General features: G+C 35.4%; 2 protein-coding genes across 2 annotated transcripts; one reads left to right on the forward strand and one right to left on the reverse strand.

The window, feature by feature from the left end:
* LOC114756117 (AAA-ATPase At3g28580-like) lies at positions 1-1,494 on the reverse strand. Its single transcript, XM_028945032.1, has one exon. The coding sequence runs from the start codon at positions 1,492-1,494 to the stop codon at positions 1-3; it is 1,494 nt and encodes a 497-aa protein (XP_028800865.1).
* Positions 1,495-13,600: 12,106 nt separating this feature from the next.
* On the forward strand, positions 13,601-17,200 carry LOC114756102 (ubiquitin-like domain-containing CTD phosphatase). The gene is made up of 6 exons (XM_028945021.1): positions 13,601-13,915; positions 14,225-14,369; positions 15,790-15,904; positions 16,004-16,067; positions 16,259-16,424; positions 16,715-17,200. The coding sequence occupies exons 1-6, from the start codon at positions 13,653-13,655 to the stop codon at positions 16,958-16,960; spliced, it is 999 nt and encodes a 332-aa protein (XP_028800854.1). The 5' UTR covers positions 13,601-13,652; the 3' UTR covers positions 16,961-17,200.
* Positions 17,201-18,462: the final 1,262 nt, after the last annotated feature.

The raw sequence follows: 18,462 nt of genomic DNA on the forward strand, positions 1-18,462 counted from the left end.
TCAATGGGAACCATTTTCCTTCACTCCTTCCCCTGATTTCTCCTCTTTCTCAGCAGACAAATCCTTCTGTATGGTTCCTTCATCTTTCTCCTTCTTCTCTGTCTTTGCCATTTCAAGAGCTTCAATCAACCTCTTCAAACAAATCTCTTCATCTTCCTCCATTGACTTCGGCATCAGATTCTCAGCAACATCGGCAGGTGTCATCTCCGTCTCCTTCAGCAATCCCTCAATTCTCGAGAACAAGTGGTGGCTCTCAATATTCAAGTAATTCTTAGCCAGCACCTTGAAGGCTTCATAGCAACAGTACGATAACTCAATATGCTTATCCATTCGTCCTCTTCTGATCAAAGCAGGATCCAGTTTGTCCACAAAATTAGTTGTGAACACAATGATCCTCTCTCCTCCACAAGACGACCAAACTCCATCAATGAAATTCAACAAACCAGACAGAGTCACCTTACTGTTCTTCTCTTCTTCTTCATATCTCTTCAAAAGGTCTTCTTTGGATTTCTTGTCCTCCTCCTCGTCCTTAGTTCCTTTTGCATTCTTGTTCATCTTTTTCCTTTGCCCAGTGAGATTAAGAGAGCAATCAATATCTTCAATCACTATTATTGATTTACCGTGAGTTTGGATCAAGAGCTTCCTGAGCTCTGTGTTGTTCTTCACCGCCGTCAACTCCAGATCGTAGATATCGTAGTTCAAGAAATTGGCCATGGCGGCGATCATGGTGGACTTACCGGTCCCAGGAGGACCATAGAGCAAATAGCCACGTTTCCAAGGCTTACCGATTTTCGCATAATAGTTCTTACCATTTTTGAACCTAACAAGATCCTTTACAATCTCCTCCTTCTTCTTGGGATGTAAAGCCAGAGTATCAAAACTCGCAGGGTGCTCGAAAACAACACGGCTCCAGTTGTATGTGCTCAATCCATTGCTCGGATTGTTCGTAAGAAGCTTGATTTGCCTGTTTCTGGATGCAATGGCCTTCCCTTCATCCAACACATGCCTCAGATACTGTCTCGTGATCAGATCTCGATGACATTTGTGAAATTTCAGAGTGAATAACCTCTCACCGGAAGAAACAGGGTAGTGTGAGTACGTGGTCGTTATGGGACCGGTTTTGATGGAAAGCCACCAGATCTTAACGCCATGAAACTCGTCGGAGACCTCTTCGTTGTCGTCCATGCTAAGAACCAGAGGGTTTTGGCCATTTTTGACTAGCTCGGCTTTGAGTCTGCTGGCTCGCTGGGAAAAGTTATGACTGAGATAGGTTTGGACGGCAGAGAAAGCTTCGCTGCACTTGAGGCGATCGCCTGAGTATTCAGAGAAGGAGATTCGGACGTAAGGAGAGAAAAGGGAGGTGTGTCTATGGATGTAAGCTAGAACATAGTCACGAAGAAGACAAAGAGGAGGGAATTTTTCAATCATGGCGTACAGAAACATGAGGGTGGCCATGGCTGAACCTAGTTGAGCCCATAACGTCGCCATTTCCATCTTCTTTTGCTTCAGAAACTGAACCAGTGAATAATTGTGTGTTCTTGTGATGGATCACTACTTCTCAGAGTCACTTTGTGATGGGTATAATGCTATTTAATTGTTTCTACGTGAAGGAATCAGAATGATCAGATCATGCAAAAGAGATGAACATTGTTAAATTGGAATGAGCATGCTTTTGTTATGCGGAATCACTGAACTGTGCATGAGAAATACATGAGTGAAAAGTGAAGAAAACAAAACACAAACACATAATGAATTTCTGTTTCCATTTGCTGATCTGGAATTTTAGACGGATTTGATTATGGACATTCCATTTGAACTATAAAATTTCAACAATGAAACAGCAGATATACAAAAAAAAATTCTGCTAGTAACATCTTAATGCCTCTCTCTCCCAAAAACAAAACTATTTGCCTCAACAGCATGTGGAAGAGAAGCAATATATTTGTATGTTTTTATTATGCTATTTCAATATAATACTACATCATATAAAATTTTTTGTCAACATTATATATCACATAAATTAAACATCATTAATATATATCAATTTTACAAAAAGTCAAATTAATTATAGGATATATCCTATCCATATGCGGTATGCGTGCTTATTTTTGATAGGCTCCGTGTAACGTGTGAAACCCAGAGGCACTTAACAATATGTTATAACATGTTAAGATTATTTAATAACATTAAGACTTTGAGGTAAAAAAAAAAAGACTATTTAAAAATGTTCAGCATGGATAAATTTTACAAACAATTTTTTATGAATATTAAAATAAAAAGTTGAGATGCATCTACCATCTTGTAAGTTGTCTCTATCAATTTAAAGTACTTTGTAGGTTATTCAACATTATAAAATGGAAAATTTCAATTAAAGACCACGGTAGCCAATTAATTTTAAGGAGCCCCAAAACAATCTGAAATGTCACTGCAGGACTAAAGGAGCAAATTGAAATTAATTTAAGAATAAAAGAGACGTTGTTGCCTCTCAAAACTATGACCCTGATATTAGGTCAAGCTCTTTCTCCTCTCACTCTCTTAAACCTGTCAACACCTCAAGCTTTTCCCTCTCTCACTCTCTGAAAAATCCTTAGCATACATTGAAAGAGATCCTTCGCTGTCATTGCCGTTCTAGTAAGGAGAGTTTTCGCTGCCTGCAATTTTTTGGTAACAAGAGCTTTCACTATCTCTATGACCTCTTTCACTGCCTTTTCAATTCAAAAATTTCTGCATAAAATACTGTTAAATCCTTCTCCATTTCTTCTATTGTAAATTTTATGGGTCTAGTTTAGGCTGTCGTTGTGTTCTGAACCAGTGAGAAATTTTTTTACTACTCAGATTTGAGATAAAATTATTCAGTACGTTGAGTTCAGATCCACACTGTTGAGTGTTGAGGGTGAGCCTTTCAATTCCTATTATGGATTGTATTGTGAATTTGCAAATTCTACTGGTCTACTGAAATGGTGATTTGGTGTTGTGAAAACTTGCATTTCTCTTGTAAATTCGCAAATATCTATTATAAACATATGATGTGTTTAATTATTAAAAATTTATTAAAATTGATACTTGAATGATGTGCAGCAACATATTATATAAGGCCAACAGTAGTGGAATTAAATGTTTATGAGTTTGTTCATTATTTTGGGTTTTTATTGTTGCATCATGTGCAAATGTATTGATGGTTCTTATCCTTATGCTATAGGAACAACACACTGTACTAAAGTCTGAGTTGTTATGATGGTTCATTACTCATAATTGCAAAATTATTTCAATGGATAAAGATACAACTGAAAAGAAAGCGATGGCACATCAATTATTTTATTTCTATCCAAGATATAATGTAAACTACTTTTGAATGTGTTTAAATTTGTGTATAGAGAATTTGTACAATTTTAGTTTCAAGGAATATGTATTATGAGTATGTTTTATGTCAATTAATTCTAATCTTCTGCCTATCCCCACCAGTTTACAAGTATATGATATACTATTGATGAAGGATATTAGGGAACTTGCAAGATAGATACATAGATTACCAATAACAACACGTCCATTCGCAAGTGGAATTAGACAATTTGCAACATAAATACGTCTATTAACAATAATTCATAAGTCTAGGAGCAATGGTTCACAAGTGGAATTAGAAAATTTACAACACGGTTACGTCCATTAGCAACATAAATATGTCCACTTGCAAGTGGATTTGTTTCATTCATAAAATTGAATAAAATAATTCACAAGTCTAGGAACGATGGTTCACAAGTGGAATTAGGACATGTGCAATACAGATACACTCATTAACAACATAAATACATCTATTTGCAATTATATTTATCTCATTTATAAAGTTGAATAGAACAATTCACGAGTTTGGGAGCGACAGTTCACAAGTGGAATTAGAACATTTGCAACATGAATCTGCGCATGAACAACATAGATACGTCTTTTTGTAAGTGGATTTATCTCATTCATAAAATTGAACAGAATAATTCACAAGCTTAGGAGTGACAATTCACAAATAGAATCAGGACGTTTGCAACACAGATCTGCCCATCGACTACATAAACACGCCCTTTTGCAAGTAGATTTATTTCATTTATAAAGTTAAACAAAACAATTCACAATTCTAGGAGTGATGGTTCATATGTGAAACTAGGATATTTGCAATATGTGAGAAAGGAAGGGTTCTACTTGGGTACATATAAGATATCTATGTAAGTCATCTTCATCCTAAAATTTTTTATTATTTAGCTTATTCTTTTATTTTCTGAGTTATGGCAGAATGAATATTTTTAGGGCTTGTTAGAATTTTAATTATTAAGGCTTCTAATTTAGTATTAGGATACTAATAGAGCTTATGGGGTTAGAATAGAAGCCTTATGACTTAGATTTTTAGTTGATGGTTGATTTGAGGCAATGTGAGTTAGAGATTGGTTGGGAAATTGTGATTTGTATTAATGATGATATTAATTTCGAAATTTATCTCTTAGTTGAGTTCACTTGAGGTTATATTGAGGATCCAATGCTTAAACTTTGAGGATTGTTGTTGAAATAGTAATATTGATGATTCATTGGAGAGACTTTAATTAGTGGAAGTTGGGTGTTTGGAGGAAATTGAGGAAAATATTCTAAGTTATTGATTCTAATGAGTGGGAAATGATTAATGGAAGAAGGGAATAGGATTTTAATAATGATTGAAGGCATAGTTGATATATGGTTATTTTTCTAAGAGTTAAAGTAAGCACTTTTTGGAGATTGTTAGATGATTTGAAGGAAATATTCTTATTAATGATGTGAATGAGAGAGATAGAGTTGGGAAGTATTAGGAATTGTCACTTGGAGGAATAGATGAATTATTATTTTTCTAAAGATAAATTTTTAGATAAGCCAATTATGGGGATTTAGTTAATAAACTATTTTAATGCTATATTAATTAGTCTTTTTATATTAATATATGTTTATCAATTTATTATTGTAGAGTGAGCTTGGTTTGGGCTCTTGGGTCTTGAATCCTCCTATTTTTAGTTCTTGTGTCAAGAACTTAAGGTAACCACTTTCTAATTTACCTTGTATGCTTGTTGATGTGATTATAAGCATGTGTTGATATTATAAATGTTCTCAATATGTGTTATGGTGGTTTTTGTATGAAAAGTAATTTATATATCTATATCAAGATTTATGTTTTGATAAATTTATTAGTTAAGTGGGCATGAATTATTTCATCTTATGAATATCTTGTTGATGTTGAACAAACTTGATTATTGAATATGAGAATACTTTATGGATATGAAATTGTGTGGAATTGGATGGTTGGATTGAGCTGTGTTGGTTGTGCTGAAATGTAGTTGTGGAAGGTCTGATTATTTATACCACGTGGTATAGCCGCCACTTGGCGCCCAGTGGTTGGCATTAACATTCTTAGGGCCCTCGGTATCACCCTTCCTTTGGCCGGGTCAAGGGTCAGCCCAAGGGACATGACACCTTTCCATATTCCAAGGAAAGGGAACCTATGGTCCGATATGAGCTCTGTAACTTTTGGCCGAGTTACACCTCATTATTGGAGAGCTTGGTGCAGTCTTGTAAAAGAGATGAATCCTGTTATGTGTGAATAGCCCATGGGTTCTGTCAGAGGTTACAAGGAGGTTATAAGGATGGTTGATGAAGTTCTATGCATGCAAGTTACTTTCTGAATTATTATATATTGTTTTCTGTAAAGATGTTTAACTTATATATTATTAGAAGTTGTACTTTGCCCGCTTAGCTATCTTGTAATCACTCCCTGGATACTTGTTGAATTGGAATTGTGGTTACTGGGTCAATTTGACTCACCCCGTGGTTATTTAACATTTTTCAGGCGAGGGTTCAGGTATTGGTCCCAAGGGGAAGGTGTCTGAGGCTTGAGTTTTCCTTTCCACTCAGTATAGCCTCTATTTTGATATACATGATTTGACTGATGTATATTGCCAAACTTTAGGGCCTTTTTGTTTTAGTTAACATTATCATAACCTTTCCGCTGCATTCTAGACTTGTACTATTGGGCGGAGCCCTTTTTGGACACATGTGATTGTTATTTTGATTGCACTTGATAATGGGCAGCAATGGTAGTTGTTTTGGTGGACTTCAAATGCCCTAGCCCATTTACAATTGGTCTTAATTGTATTTGAGATTTTAGAGTATTGCTGATGGATTTGATATATACATGAAAAATCAAATGTTGATCCTTTCTTATTTGATTAACTATCTTTACTATTCTGGAACAGTAACTATTACTCTGTTAAAGATTTGGATTGTTGTTGACTATGGTAGATTTCTATTTGATTAGGTTTGTCCTTCCTACCATGGTTAACCTTTTAAAGCAATTATCATTTTGAAAATGTTTATTTACCATGAATTACGGGGTTGTTACACAATACGGATGCGCCCATTAACAACGTAAATATATCCATTTGTAAGAGGATTAATTTGTACTACATTTACATAGTTGCCACCCAATTTCAGTGCAGTACTTCATATATCATTTGGCCTTCCAAGGTCTTCACAAATTCACCTTCCACATGTAAGATGCAAAATAATTGTTTTTCGCTGTTGTTAGCCATATATGATATGTTGCTGCATATCATTCAAGTGTCAATTTCAATCAATTTTTAATAATTAAACACAGTATATGTTTACAACAAAAATTTATGAATTTACAACAGAATTACAAGTTTTCACAACATCAATCACCATTTTCAGTGCAGTACTTCATATATCATTTGGCCTTCCAAGGTCTTCACAAATTCACCTTCCACATGTAAGATGCAAAATAATTGTTTTTCGCTGTTGTTAGCCATATATGATATGTTGCTGCATATCATTCAAGTGTCAATTTCAATCAATTTTTAATAATTAAACACAGTATATGTTTACAACAGAAATTTATGAATTTACAACAGAATTACAAGTTTTCACAACATCAAATCACCATTTTCCTGGACCAGTGAAATTTGCAAATTCACCATATGATCCATAAGAGGAATTGAAAAACTCACCATCAACGCTCAACGGTATGAATCTAAACTCAACCCATTGAATAATTCTATCTTAAATCTAAGTAGTAAAAAAATTTCTCATTGGTTCAAAATACAATGATAGCCCAAACCAGACCCATACGATATACAATAGAAGAAATGGAGAAGGATTTGACAGTATTTTATGCAGAAATTTTTGAATTGAAAGGCAATGAAAAAGGTCACAGTGACAACAAAGGCTCTTGTTACCAAAACAGCATAGACGATGAAAGCTCTCCTTACTAGAATAGCGATGACGACAAATGGTCTCCTTACTAGAATAGCGATGACAGCGAAGGATCTCTTTCAACGTATGCAGGGGATTTTTCAGAGAGGGAGAGAGGGAAAAGCTTAAGGCATCGACAGGTTTAAGAGAGTGAGAGGGGGAAGAGATTGACCTAATATCAAGGTCATAGTTTTGAGGGGCAACAACATCTTTTTCGTTCTTAAATTAATTTCAATTTGCTCATTTGGTCCTGCAGTGACATTTCAAATTGTTTTGGGGCTGTTTGAAATTAATTGGCTACAGTGATCCTTAATTGAAATTTTCCCATTATAAAATCCCCCCTCAGTATTATTTATGAGTTTCAAATTTGAAGAGTAGTATGACCCATTTTATAAGCTTTAATTTAGGGTTTGTCTAAACGTTTAATGTGCTTTTTTCATTTTTGCCTTAAATTATTTATTCTCTCTCTTTTGTCATACCTTCTTGTCATATTTCTCCATACATTCTTTTTTTTTTTTTCATTTTTCTCATTTGTTATAAGGGCGTATTTAGAAATAAAATTATATTTCTAACCTATTTATTATTTTTTAACTAATTTTAACTATTTGTTTGTTATCTTTAAATTAGTTATGTGAAGCTTATAATAAGGACTGGAGGGAGTATTTTTTAGAATATTTTCAATACCTTAAAATATTGGGGAAATTTCACTGTAGGACCGCAGAAGACAATTAATTTCAAAGAGTCCCCAAAACTTTCTGAAATTTCACTGCAGGACCAAGGGGGCAAACTGATATTAATTTCACAAAGAAAATGACCCTATTGCCCCTCATGTGAACAATTATGGGAGAACCCATTTGCAAGTGAGGTTAGATAATTTACAACATGTATAGATATATTTACAATTAAAATTAGTCTATTTACATATTACCTTCTTCACCTGAAGAATGTGTCTGGGTGAACAAGTGTGGGACAGCCCATTTGCAAGTGGGATTAGACAATTTGCAACATACATATATTTATTTACAATTAGAATTAGTCCATTTACATGTCACTTCCTTCACCTGAAAAAGGTTTCTGTGAGTGAACAAGTGTGGGAGCGCCCATTTGCAAGTGGAATTAGTCAATTTGCAACATACATACATTTATTTACAATTAGAATTAGTCCATTTACATATCACCTCATTCACCTGAAAAAGGTGCCTGTGAGTGAATAAGTGTGAGAGAGCCCATTTACAAGTGGGACTAGTCAATTTGCAACATACATACCTTTATTTACAACTGAAATTAGTCCATTTACATGTCACCCTGCAATAAGTATTATGAGGGGCAATAGCGTCATTTTCTTTGTGGAATTAATATCAGTTTGCCCCCTTGGTCCTGCAGTGAAGTTTCAGAAAGTTTTGGGGGCTCTTTGAAATTAATTATATTCTGCGGTCCTACAGTGAAATTTTCCCTAAAATATTTTATAGTGCACGTGCTCTGATAATCAATCTTGAAGCTAGAAGGGAGAATGAACTGAGGATGAGAAGTGCTATTCAAAGGGCGCATGGGGATTCTAGCATAAACAAAATTGAGAAGTTACGAAATGCGTATGAAAATAATTCACAAATTGTTGTAAGGAAGTATGGTGGCCAAGAGGTAGAAATGTTAGATAAGGAAAATGTAGATCCAAAGGAGTTAATAGCTAATCGAGGGGAAAAGGCTATAATGGATCCGGGGGATACTAATTTGTTGATTAAGGAAGATGATCCAATCCAATGTACAGATATGTATATGGAAGTGGGAGTGGCTTCCACTCTCAATTAGTGTTGTTTGAGTACTTTTGTTTGGTTTGCTGTTTCAGTTTTTTGTTCCCTACTATGAAGTTTTTGATCCGGAATAGCAGAGGTGCTGCAAGCAAAGGTTTTGCTGCTGCACTTAAAAATTTGAAGAATAAATATAAACTGGATATTGTGGTTATTCTTGAACTACGTGTTAGTGGAGCTGTGGCTGATCGAGTTGTAAAAAGTTGGGGGTTCAGAAAATCAATTAAAGTAGAGGCAGAGGGATTTTCTGGAGGAATATGGGTGATGTGGGACCTTGGGGGTATTATTGTGGAAAGTATTATAATGGATGAGCAATTCATCCACTGTAAAGCAAAAGAAGGGGATGAGGAATGTTTACTTACGGCTGTATATGCCAGTCCAAATGAACAAAAAAGGCAGCAGTTGTGGAGAAAATTAAAAAGCTTGTCTGAAGGTGTTAGGGAGGCTTGGATGATTGTAGGAGATTTTAATGAAATCAAGTCACCTTTGGAGCCAAAAGGGGGCGGAAGAATAAATGAAAGTAGGTGCAAGAAAATTTGCAGAGTGGATTCAGGAGTGTGAGTTGATTGATGTAGATACTATGGGTCCCTACTTCACCTGGAAGGGGCCAAAATGGCAAGGCCTAGACAGGGTTTATAAAAGATTGGACAGATGTCTCACTAACTTGACTTGGCAGCAAGGTTTTGTAAATGCAGAAGTGAAAATAGCACCAAGGGTGTGTTCGGATCATCATCCAATCTTTGTTAACTTACATCCTGAAATGTTTTCTAATAGTCGAAGGGTTTTTCGTTTTGAGGCAACATGGCAACTTAATGATCAATTTCAGCCCCTTTTAAGGAAGTGGTGGAGAGGGATGGATGAAACTCATAAGAAGTTATTGAGATTGCAGAATGACTTCAAAATTTGGAATAAGGAAGTGCTTGGAAGGATAGAGGGAAGAAAAGGGAGGTTAATAAATAGGCTCTATGGGGTGCAGAATTCCATAGATCGTAAAGGCAATCCTTTTTTGATACAGCTTGAGCGAGATTTGGAGAAGGAATTGATTGAGACTTTGAAAAAGGAGGAATTGAGAAAAGTCAAGATAAGTGTTGAAAGGTGAACACAAAATACTATCACACAAAAACTCTGATAAGAAGAAGAAGAGTATTGGAACAGTTGATTGAGATGAAAAGGAAATTGCAAGTCTGTTTAATGACTTTTATGTGAAACTATTTACAGAAGAAAGAAAGGATAGAGATTGGGTTGTAACAAAGCAAAATTGGGGAAGGGTGGAAATTTGTGAACTTGATCGGATTTGTCAACAAATAAGTGATGATGAAGTTAAAAAGGCTTTTTTCCAGATAGGGTGTTTTTAAGCTCTAGGGGAAGATGGTTTTCCACCTTATTTTTATCAGCAAAATTGGGACATAGTTGGTGACTTATGACAAATTTGATGAGGGAGCTATGGAGAAATCCAGAAAGAGTGAAAGAAATTAACAACACTTTGTTAGTATTAATATCGAAGATGGAGAAGCCTAAGGTGGTAAGTCAGTTTAGACCCATTTCTTTGTGCAATGTGTTATATAAGGGTTTGACAAAGTTAATTGTTAACAGGTTAAAGCCCTTAATGGAAAAACTTGTTTCACCTCATCGAACAAGTTTTGCACCTAAGAGAAATATTCATGATAACGTTATCATTGCAAAGAGATGGTGCGTTCTATGGGAAGGATGAATGGAAAGAAAGGATATATGGCTATAAAAATTGATTTAGAAAAGGCATATGATAAAATGTCATGGAGTTTTATTGAGATGGTTTTGAAGGAAATAGGGATTGACGAGCATGTGATTAATGTGATTATGCATTGTATTAGCACTCCTACAATGGCTATAATGTGGAATGGTGAGAAGAAGGATATTTTTTCTCCTTCACATAGATTGAGACAAGGAGATCCACTTTCTTCATATTTGTTTGTTTTAGGTATGGAGAAACTGACATATATGATAATGGATAATGTGAATATTGACATATGGAGGCTGGTCTGGGTGGGAAGAAGAGGTGTTGTTGTGTCACATCTTTTATTTGCAGATGATTTATTGCTCTTTTGCGAAGCAAGCCTGGATCAAACTTGCAATGTTCAGGAAACTCTTGAGAAGTTTGGAGAAGTTTCTGGGTAGAGGGTAAGTGTACAGAAAAAAAAGCATTTTTTTCTTTCAGAAATACAGAGAGCAGAATGAAAAATGATATTTGTAGTTTAACTGGGTTTAAAATGGTTTATGACATGGGAAGATATTTGCGAGCAAATATTACTAAGGGAAGAAGTGCTAAATAGAAATTTCAATTTCTAATTGATCGAATGTAGAGCAAGCTTAGTGGTTGGAAAAAAACAGTGCCTCTCTTTGGCAGGGAGGTTAACGCTAGTGCAATTTGTTACAAATCAGATGAATGTGTTTCACATGCAACATTCACACATACCAGTTGGGGTAAGACAAAAGATGGAGAAAATATAGAAGAATTTTATTTGGAATAATGATGAAAACAAAAGGAAAATACATGCAATTAGTTAGGATATATTGTGTACTTCAAAGGAAAAGGGGCGTTATGGTTTGAAGGAAGTAGGAGTGATGAATGATGCGTTGTTGGGTAGAGTGGGTTGGAATATATTAGCATAGCCTGAGAATCTGTGTTCAAGGGTTTTGAGAGGCAAATATGGTGGGAATGCAGATTTGAAAAGGGAGTACATTATAAAAACTTCAGATTCTGAAATCTGGAAGAACCTTGCTTGAATATGGCCCCATATAACTAGCAATCGGAAATAGGAAGTGGGGGACGGAAAAAATGTGAATTTTTGGAAGGATTCTTGGTTGAAGGAAAATTTTTGTTTAATAGATAATTGTATGACACAATTAAGTGAAAGAGAGGTGAGCAGGAAAGTTTGCGAACTGGTAAATGAAAGGGGGGAATGGGATCTTGTAAAACTAGAGGGAAGGATTTCTAGTGAAGGGAGGAACTTGATCCTTCCAGTGCCTCCTCCAAATGATGCTTATGGTTGTGATGAAATAAAATGGGGATCAGCGCTATAGAATAGTTATGTTGTTGCTGAAATGTACTAGAAAATAAAACACGAAGCTGGTATGAATGATGTTGTGTGGAATAAAGTCTGAAAGTGGAAGGGACCTAGAAGGGTTCAAGTGTTTACGTGGATTGCCATACATAATAGATTATTTACTGCAAAGAGAAGAAGCAGAATTTTGGGTGGAAGTGCTCTCTGTTATAAATGCAATAATGAGGAGGAATCTCTCATGCATGTATTGAGGGATTGTAGCCTTGCAAGGAGGGTTTGGATCCAATTGGGTGAATCTGATTTGAATTCAGATTTTTATAAACTGGATGGTAAAGAGTGGTTCATGCGGAATTTTAGTAGAGGTGAAAAAGGGTTGATGATTGTGTTTGGGTATACTTGTTGGCTACTATGAAATTGGAGGAATAGGAGTATATTTGAGGTGGGATTTAGGTGGCCAGAAAACCCAAAATTGATAATTGATCATTATGTAAACGAAACTTTGTTTACTTTGGAGAAATATGATGGTATGGGGGAGAGGAAACAGGAGAGAAATATTGGATGGGAAATGCCCATGGAGGGATGGATGAGGCTTAACACTGATGGAGCAGCTAAGGGGAACAATAATCTTCCAGAATGTGGCGGGCTGATTCATGATTGTTGTGGAAGATGGTTTAAAGGTTTTGCAAAAAAGTTGGGGTTCGTGCTGTGCGGTGAAGGCCAAAATTTGGGAAGTCATCACAGGGTTAAGAATTGCAAAGGATTCTGGCATTAAATTTTTGATTGTTGGGTGTGATTACATTTCTGTTGTTAATATTTTGCATAGGTTAAAAAGAGGATAAAGTGGCTGATTCTAGTCTATTAGCAAGTGTAAATGTTAAGCTAGATAGTTTTGAACAAGTGAGGTTTAAACATGTGTATAGGGAGTGCAACACTTGTACTGATTGCCTTGCAAACCTTAGTTTTGAGATGAGTAAGATTGTTAATGTTTCTCAGGAACCTCCTCAAAAAGTGAGAAATTTGTTGCACAGGGATGTTGCAGGGGTTGCTTACCCAAGAATGATAATGAGGTAAGCTTAGGCCCCGTATTTTTCACCAAAAACATATATTTTATAGTACAGTTTTATTCTTAATCTTAAATTATTAATTTTTTCAGAAGTAATTGTCTTGTTATAATATCCCAGTATTTTTTTATACGCATTTGAAAAATTACTTGAGCTGTTAAATCAAGCCAAAATATTTTAAGACAGCACATGATACTATTTTTATTTATTAATATAAGAATTAATTGATTAATTTAAGTAGATTAAAAAAATTAGTTATGGTAGTTATTTGTAATAAATAGATATTGTCTTTTTTAAAATATCCTTACTAATCAACTATATTAGTTAGAATTACTAATCTTAATCCCAAATAAAATTATCAAGCTCAGTATTTTCATTGGGAATAATATAATCGTTTCTTTAATTCTGTATGTTTGAATCATTTTTATCGTAATAGACGCAGTGGTGCAGTGCGGAGGGCTGCGTGAGCTTTGGTCATGGCTTCCAACTCTGCATCAACGGCTTCGGTGTCCGAAGAGGAGCTCACTCTGACAGTGAAGTGGAGTGGTAAGGAGTACACCGTCCGGGTCTGCGGTGACGACACCGTCGGCGAATTGAAGCGCCGAATCTGTGAGCTCACGAATGTGTTGCCCAATCGCCAGAAGCTTCTCTACCCTAAAGTCGGTTCTAAACTCGCCGATGACTCTCTCTTGCTCTCGCAGCTTCCCCTCAAGTCTTCTCTTAAGATGACCATGATCGGGTATCTATTTATCTGCCCTTTTGTGTTTATGATTGTGAAACTTATCGATGATAAGGAAGTTAAGTGTGTGAGTCCCAAAAAAAAAAAAAAAGGAAGTTAAGTGTGACTTGAAATATGGGCAATAGCTTAATTGGTTTCGGGGTATTTGATTTTATGGCCGAAGTTGAGAGATCAAAGGAATGTTCACAGTCTTGTTTCTAGCATGTTCTAAAATGCGAAGCTTTTGTTCAACTAGTGGAGAATACCAATACCCTTTCGGAACACATTTTTTGCTTATAGACATGTTGGGAAAAATGGTTGAACTTGCAGTACTACTGAAGAAGATATAATTGTTGATCCAGTGGAATCGCCTGAGATTGTGGACGATTTTGAGCTTGGTCAAGAAGAAGTTGTAGACATCAAAGACATGGAAGTGAACAAGCAAAAATTGAAGAGACGTGTAAGCCAATACAAGGTAATTCCCTAATGATCGGTCTCTTTTATATCCATAAGTATCATTCAGTGTAATTTTTTTCCTCTTTGCTGGGTCGTTATTTGTATTGGCCCCTCCGTTGGAAGGAGGGTCAATGTGTAAGAATTATGTTGACTTTCTACTATCTAATTAACTTGTTTCGCATCAAAATTCCTAACACTGTCACCATGATACTGGCGTTGAGAGATTTTTCATGTTTTTCCGCTCAAAACTTGTGTCACGTACTCCGATGTTATAATTTTGCTTTAAGTACAATCATCGCAGTATGCTCCAAGATGATGAGGCTGTTTATTGGGCGGGGACGTGTTCTATCAGCTCTCTGTTATGCCCTGTTTGCCAAGGATCTTCAATTTATTGTTTATTTCGCTTATAGTTAAACGTGAAGCCGTAACTTTGGTTTAAGCTCGGAGGCTGTAAAAATCGAAGAAGTCAATTGTTGTTGGAAATTGTATCAAGTTCTCAATTTGTGTAGCTTCATTAATCATCTCTTTAGCACAATCATTTCTTTACTATAGATATGCTGAGGGACCTTAAACAATTTGATGTTAATGCATTGTAAACCTGTACTTTATATCATCTAATGCTGCTAAGGGGGTTGCGTCAGATTTCTATCTCTCACTGACACACATGCATGCATTTATACGTAGAGGACAATGCATAGATACACCCATTCACAAATATTCGGCATGTACTTCAAATTCCAGATAATAGGCTACCTTACTTAGGCAAACTTGGAGGCAAACCCTGCTATCCACCCTTCATTAGATATTTGATGGAACTTTGTGGAAGGGTTTCTGGGTTTGAAATTGCAACTAGAATATTTAGGGTTTGAACTTGCAATAGGAAACAATATTGAAGCTTTAACTATAGGTGTTTGGATCTGAAATTGTGAATGGTACAGTTAGAGCATGAGACAAATTCCATCATGGCTGTCTGCGTCAAAATCATGTGTTTGGATTCAGAGATTCACAAACTGAAATTTGCGAGAGAAAAGGCTTTGAAGTGAATGGTGGATATTTGCAGATGGGTCAAAGTACGGGGGTCTTTAGGCCATTTTATCTGTATATTTAACTTCATGCTTTAATGCTAGAACATACATTTTCAAATTAGGAGAGCTAGCTGGTGATTAGTTTCAAGACGACTGCATCTCAGAAAGGAGGTGCGAATATAGATACTGCTATCTATCAATCAATAGTGATGCCGTCATTCTATTGTGACCCGTGATTAGGCAATATGCTTTGTTTGCTTATCAAGCACCTTGTGCATGCTTTCTAGATGAAATTGTCCGGCATGGCTGCATGATTGTCAAGCAAGTTTGGATAATTGTTCAATTCCTCCTCAGTAGTCCTCCTTTTAATGCCATTTGTGGTGTTTTTTTCTCATGGGTTATCTTCTATTACAGATTGAGCTCCGAAATCCATGTCGGAAAGGGAAGAAACTCCTTGTTCTGGATATTGATTATACCCTATTCGATCATAGGTCAACAGCAGAGAACCCCCTTGAACTTATGAGACCTTGTGAGTGGTCAATTTATGGCAAGTTTTTGCTTGGTTTCATCTTTTTTCTTCTTAACATTGTTTTCCTGAAATGGCTCTTCCTGGTGTCATCTTCTGCAGATCTTCATGAGTTTCTTACTTCAGTTTATTCAGAATATGACATTATGATATGGTCTGCGACAAGGTATAAATAACTATTATTTCTTTTAAATTTCCTTTGGGAGAATAACCATGGAAGATACATGGTGGTGATACTAAACTATAAATGACGTCCAAATAAGTGCACGCAAAAGCCAACACGTGATGGATATTTAAATAAGCTCTTTTTATTTTATTTGTTTATTTATTTATTTGTGGTGGTGTACTTTCTTGCAGCATGAAGTGGATTGACCTGAAAATGGCACAACTTGGGGTTTTGGACAATCCTAATTATAAAATCACTGCACTTCTTGACCACATGGCAATGATCACTGTCCAGTCAGCTTCTCGTGGGGTCTTTGATTGCAAACCTCTCGGTTTGATCTGGGCTCATTTCCCCGAGGTATAAATGTGACCTATTTTCTTGCTGGAAACACAACCATGTTATCTTCATAAAGTAGTTGCAACCTGTCTTACACATGCTCATCTCCAGCTAAAGAGAATAGAAAGAGACCTTAATAAACTATAGCTGGGTTGCCATCTTTCTGAAAACCTGGAAATCTTTATTTCATGCTTGAGGATGACTCCGAGTCAGCAAACCGATGTGGATAAGATCACTATGTATTATGTGAATTATAGCAATGGCCAACAATGATTTAAATTGCTTGATGGTGATTTCCTATTTCATTACAGTTCTACAATGCTGCAAATACCATCATGTTTGATGATCTTCGAAGAAATTTTGTGATGAACCCACAGAATGGTTTGACTATCAGGCCATTCAGGAAGGCTCATGCTAATAGAGATAGTGATCGGGAGCTTTTGAAGCTTACCCAGTACTTGATGGCCATTGCAGAACTTGATGACTTGAGCAATCTTGATCATAATAGTTGGGAATTTTTCACAGAAGACAGCACTAAAAGACGTAGGCACACATAAATTTATCCATTGCAAGTAACCACAAAAAGAGAAGGGACAAATGACTGAAAGGAAAGGAGCTCTTATGGAAGATATGTTGTACTTTTGAGTTTATTGATTCTGCTGATATAATTTCTGTTTGTTTTTTTGTTTATTTTGGGCCAACTGCTTATATAACTTCAGCATAGCAGTTTGTGAAACAAAATTTACTACTCTCTCTTATTCTATTTATGACGACTCCTCACGATCCTTTAAATCAAATTTAAGCTTTTCAGTTTTCAAAGGGCTTGGATTGATTTGATCTTTTGATGATCATTATCGTTAAAGGATTGACTTCTGAAATGAAAATTTTGGAATCCAAAATACACTTCCGGTCCTTAATATAAAATCTAATTCTTGAGTTGGTTTTGATCCTAAATATAGGATCCATTTCTCATATTTATCAATTTTCTCTAAATTATCATTACGGATATTCTCTCAACCATAATCAAGTAGAAGAGGGAGATGTGGTATTAAGAAAGATAATTATGATATTTTGGGAAAAATATGTCATTTTTCTTATAATTAACTAACTTATATAATTTTTTTAATCTAATCAAATTAGTTAAATAAGTCTTATATTAAAGACCGGCGGAGTAATAACTTATTTAAAAGTAGATGGAAAACGTGAAGTCAACTTACGTCCCTAAGAAATGATAATGTCCTGCAACATGTGCTTACAATTATTCAGGAATTGGTAGTGTTTGTAGAATATTAGGACGATAATCCAAATCAACATCCATATATATAATAAAATTTTGTTATTCTTGACAGTCCTGGTGATGTGGTGGATACTCTGAAAAACTTAGTAGGTGTTTTTTCCTCCCGTTTTTGTTTTGTTGATGAATAAAGAATTGTAAGGCGTTTTGCCCCTTTCTTACCAACGAAAAAAAAAAATATCCTTAATACACATATATATAGAATAAAATCATTTCCTGGATCCCACCTCCAGATAGTAGATCATTTTTTTAAAAATAAACATCAATTGTAGTAGTGTAAATAAAATGATTAAAATACACAAGGTCCTGCCATAATCCACGGTGAAAATTATAGTTGGCTAAAAATACAATCAACTTGCCACGTTGAAACGTAAAAACGTACATCTAAGATACAAGAATTTATAGTAAATTTTATTCAAATGTAAATTATATATTGAAATAATCAACTTGCGAGCTGAAACGCCCGTATTGAAATAATAACAATAGTAATAATAATATAAAGATGTTCATGACAATGAACTAAACTCTTAATTTTTTTTTTTTAAAGTTTCTCAAGTAACAGAAATATTTTGTTAAAAGATAAAATATAATACAAATGTTATAAAATGTTGTACGCATTATGTAGCAGAGTCTGTAAATAAAATCATATACGCATTAGATATGGATACGTTTACTTCTTTTTTGAAAATATTGGCGCTTCATTCTTTCTTTTTTTGACCAGCAAATTGGCGCTTCATTCGCCTGCACCGAAACTGATGTCCACAT

The sequence above is a fragment of the Neltuma alba genome, unplaced genomic scaffold (assembly GCF_004799145.2).
Source record: "Neltuma alba isolate B1F8T4 unplaced genomic scaffold, ASM479914v2 tig00010372_pilon, whole genome shotgun sequence".
Lineage (NCBI taxonomy): Eukaryota > Viridiplantae > Streptophyta > Magnoliopsida > Fabales > Fabaceae > Neltuma > Neltuma alba.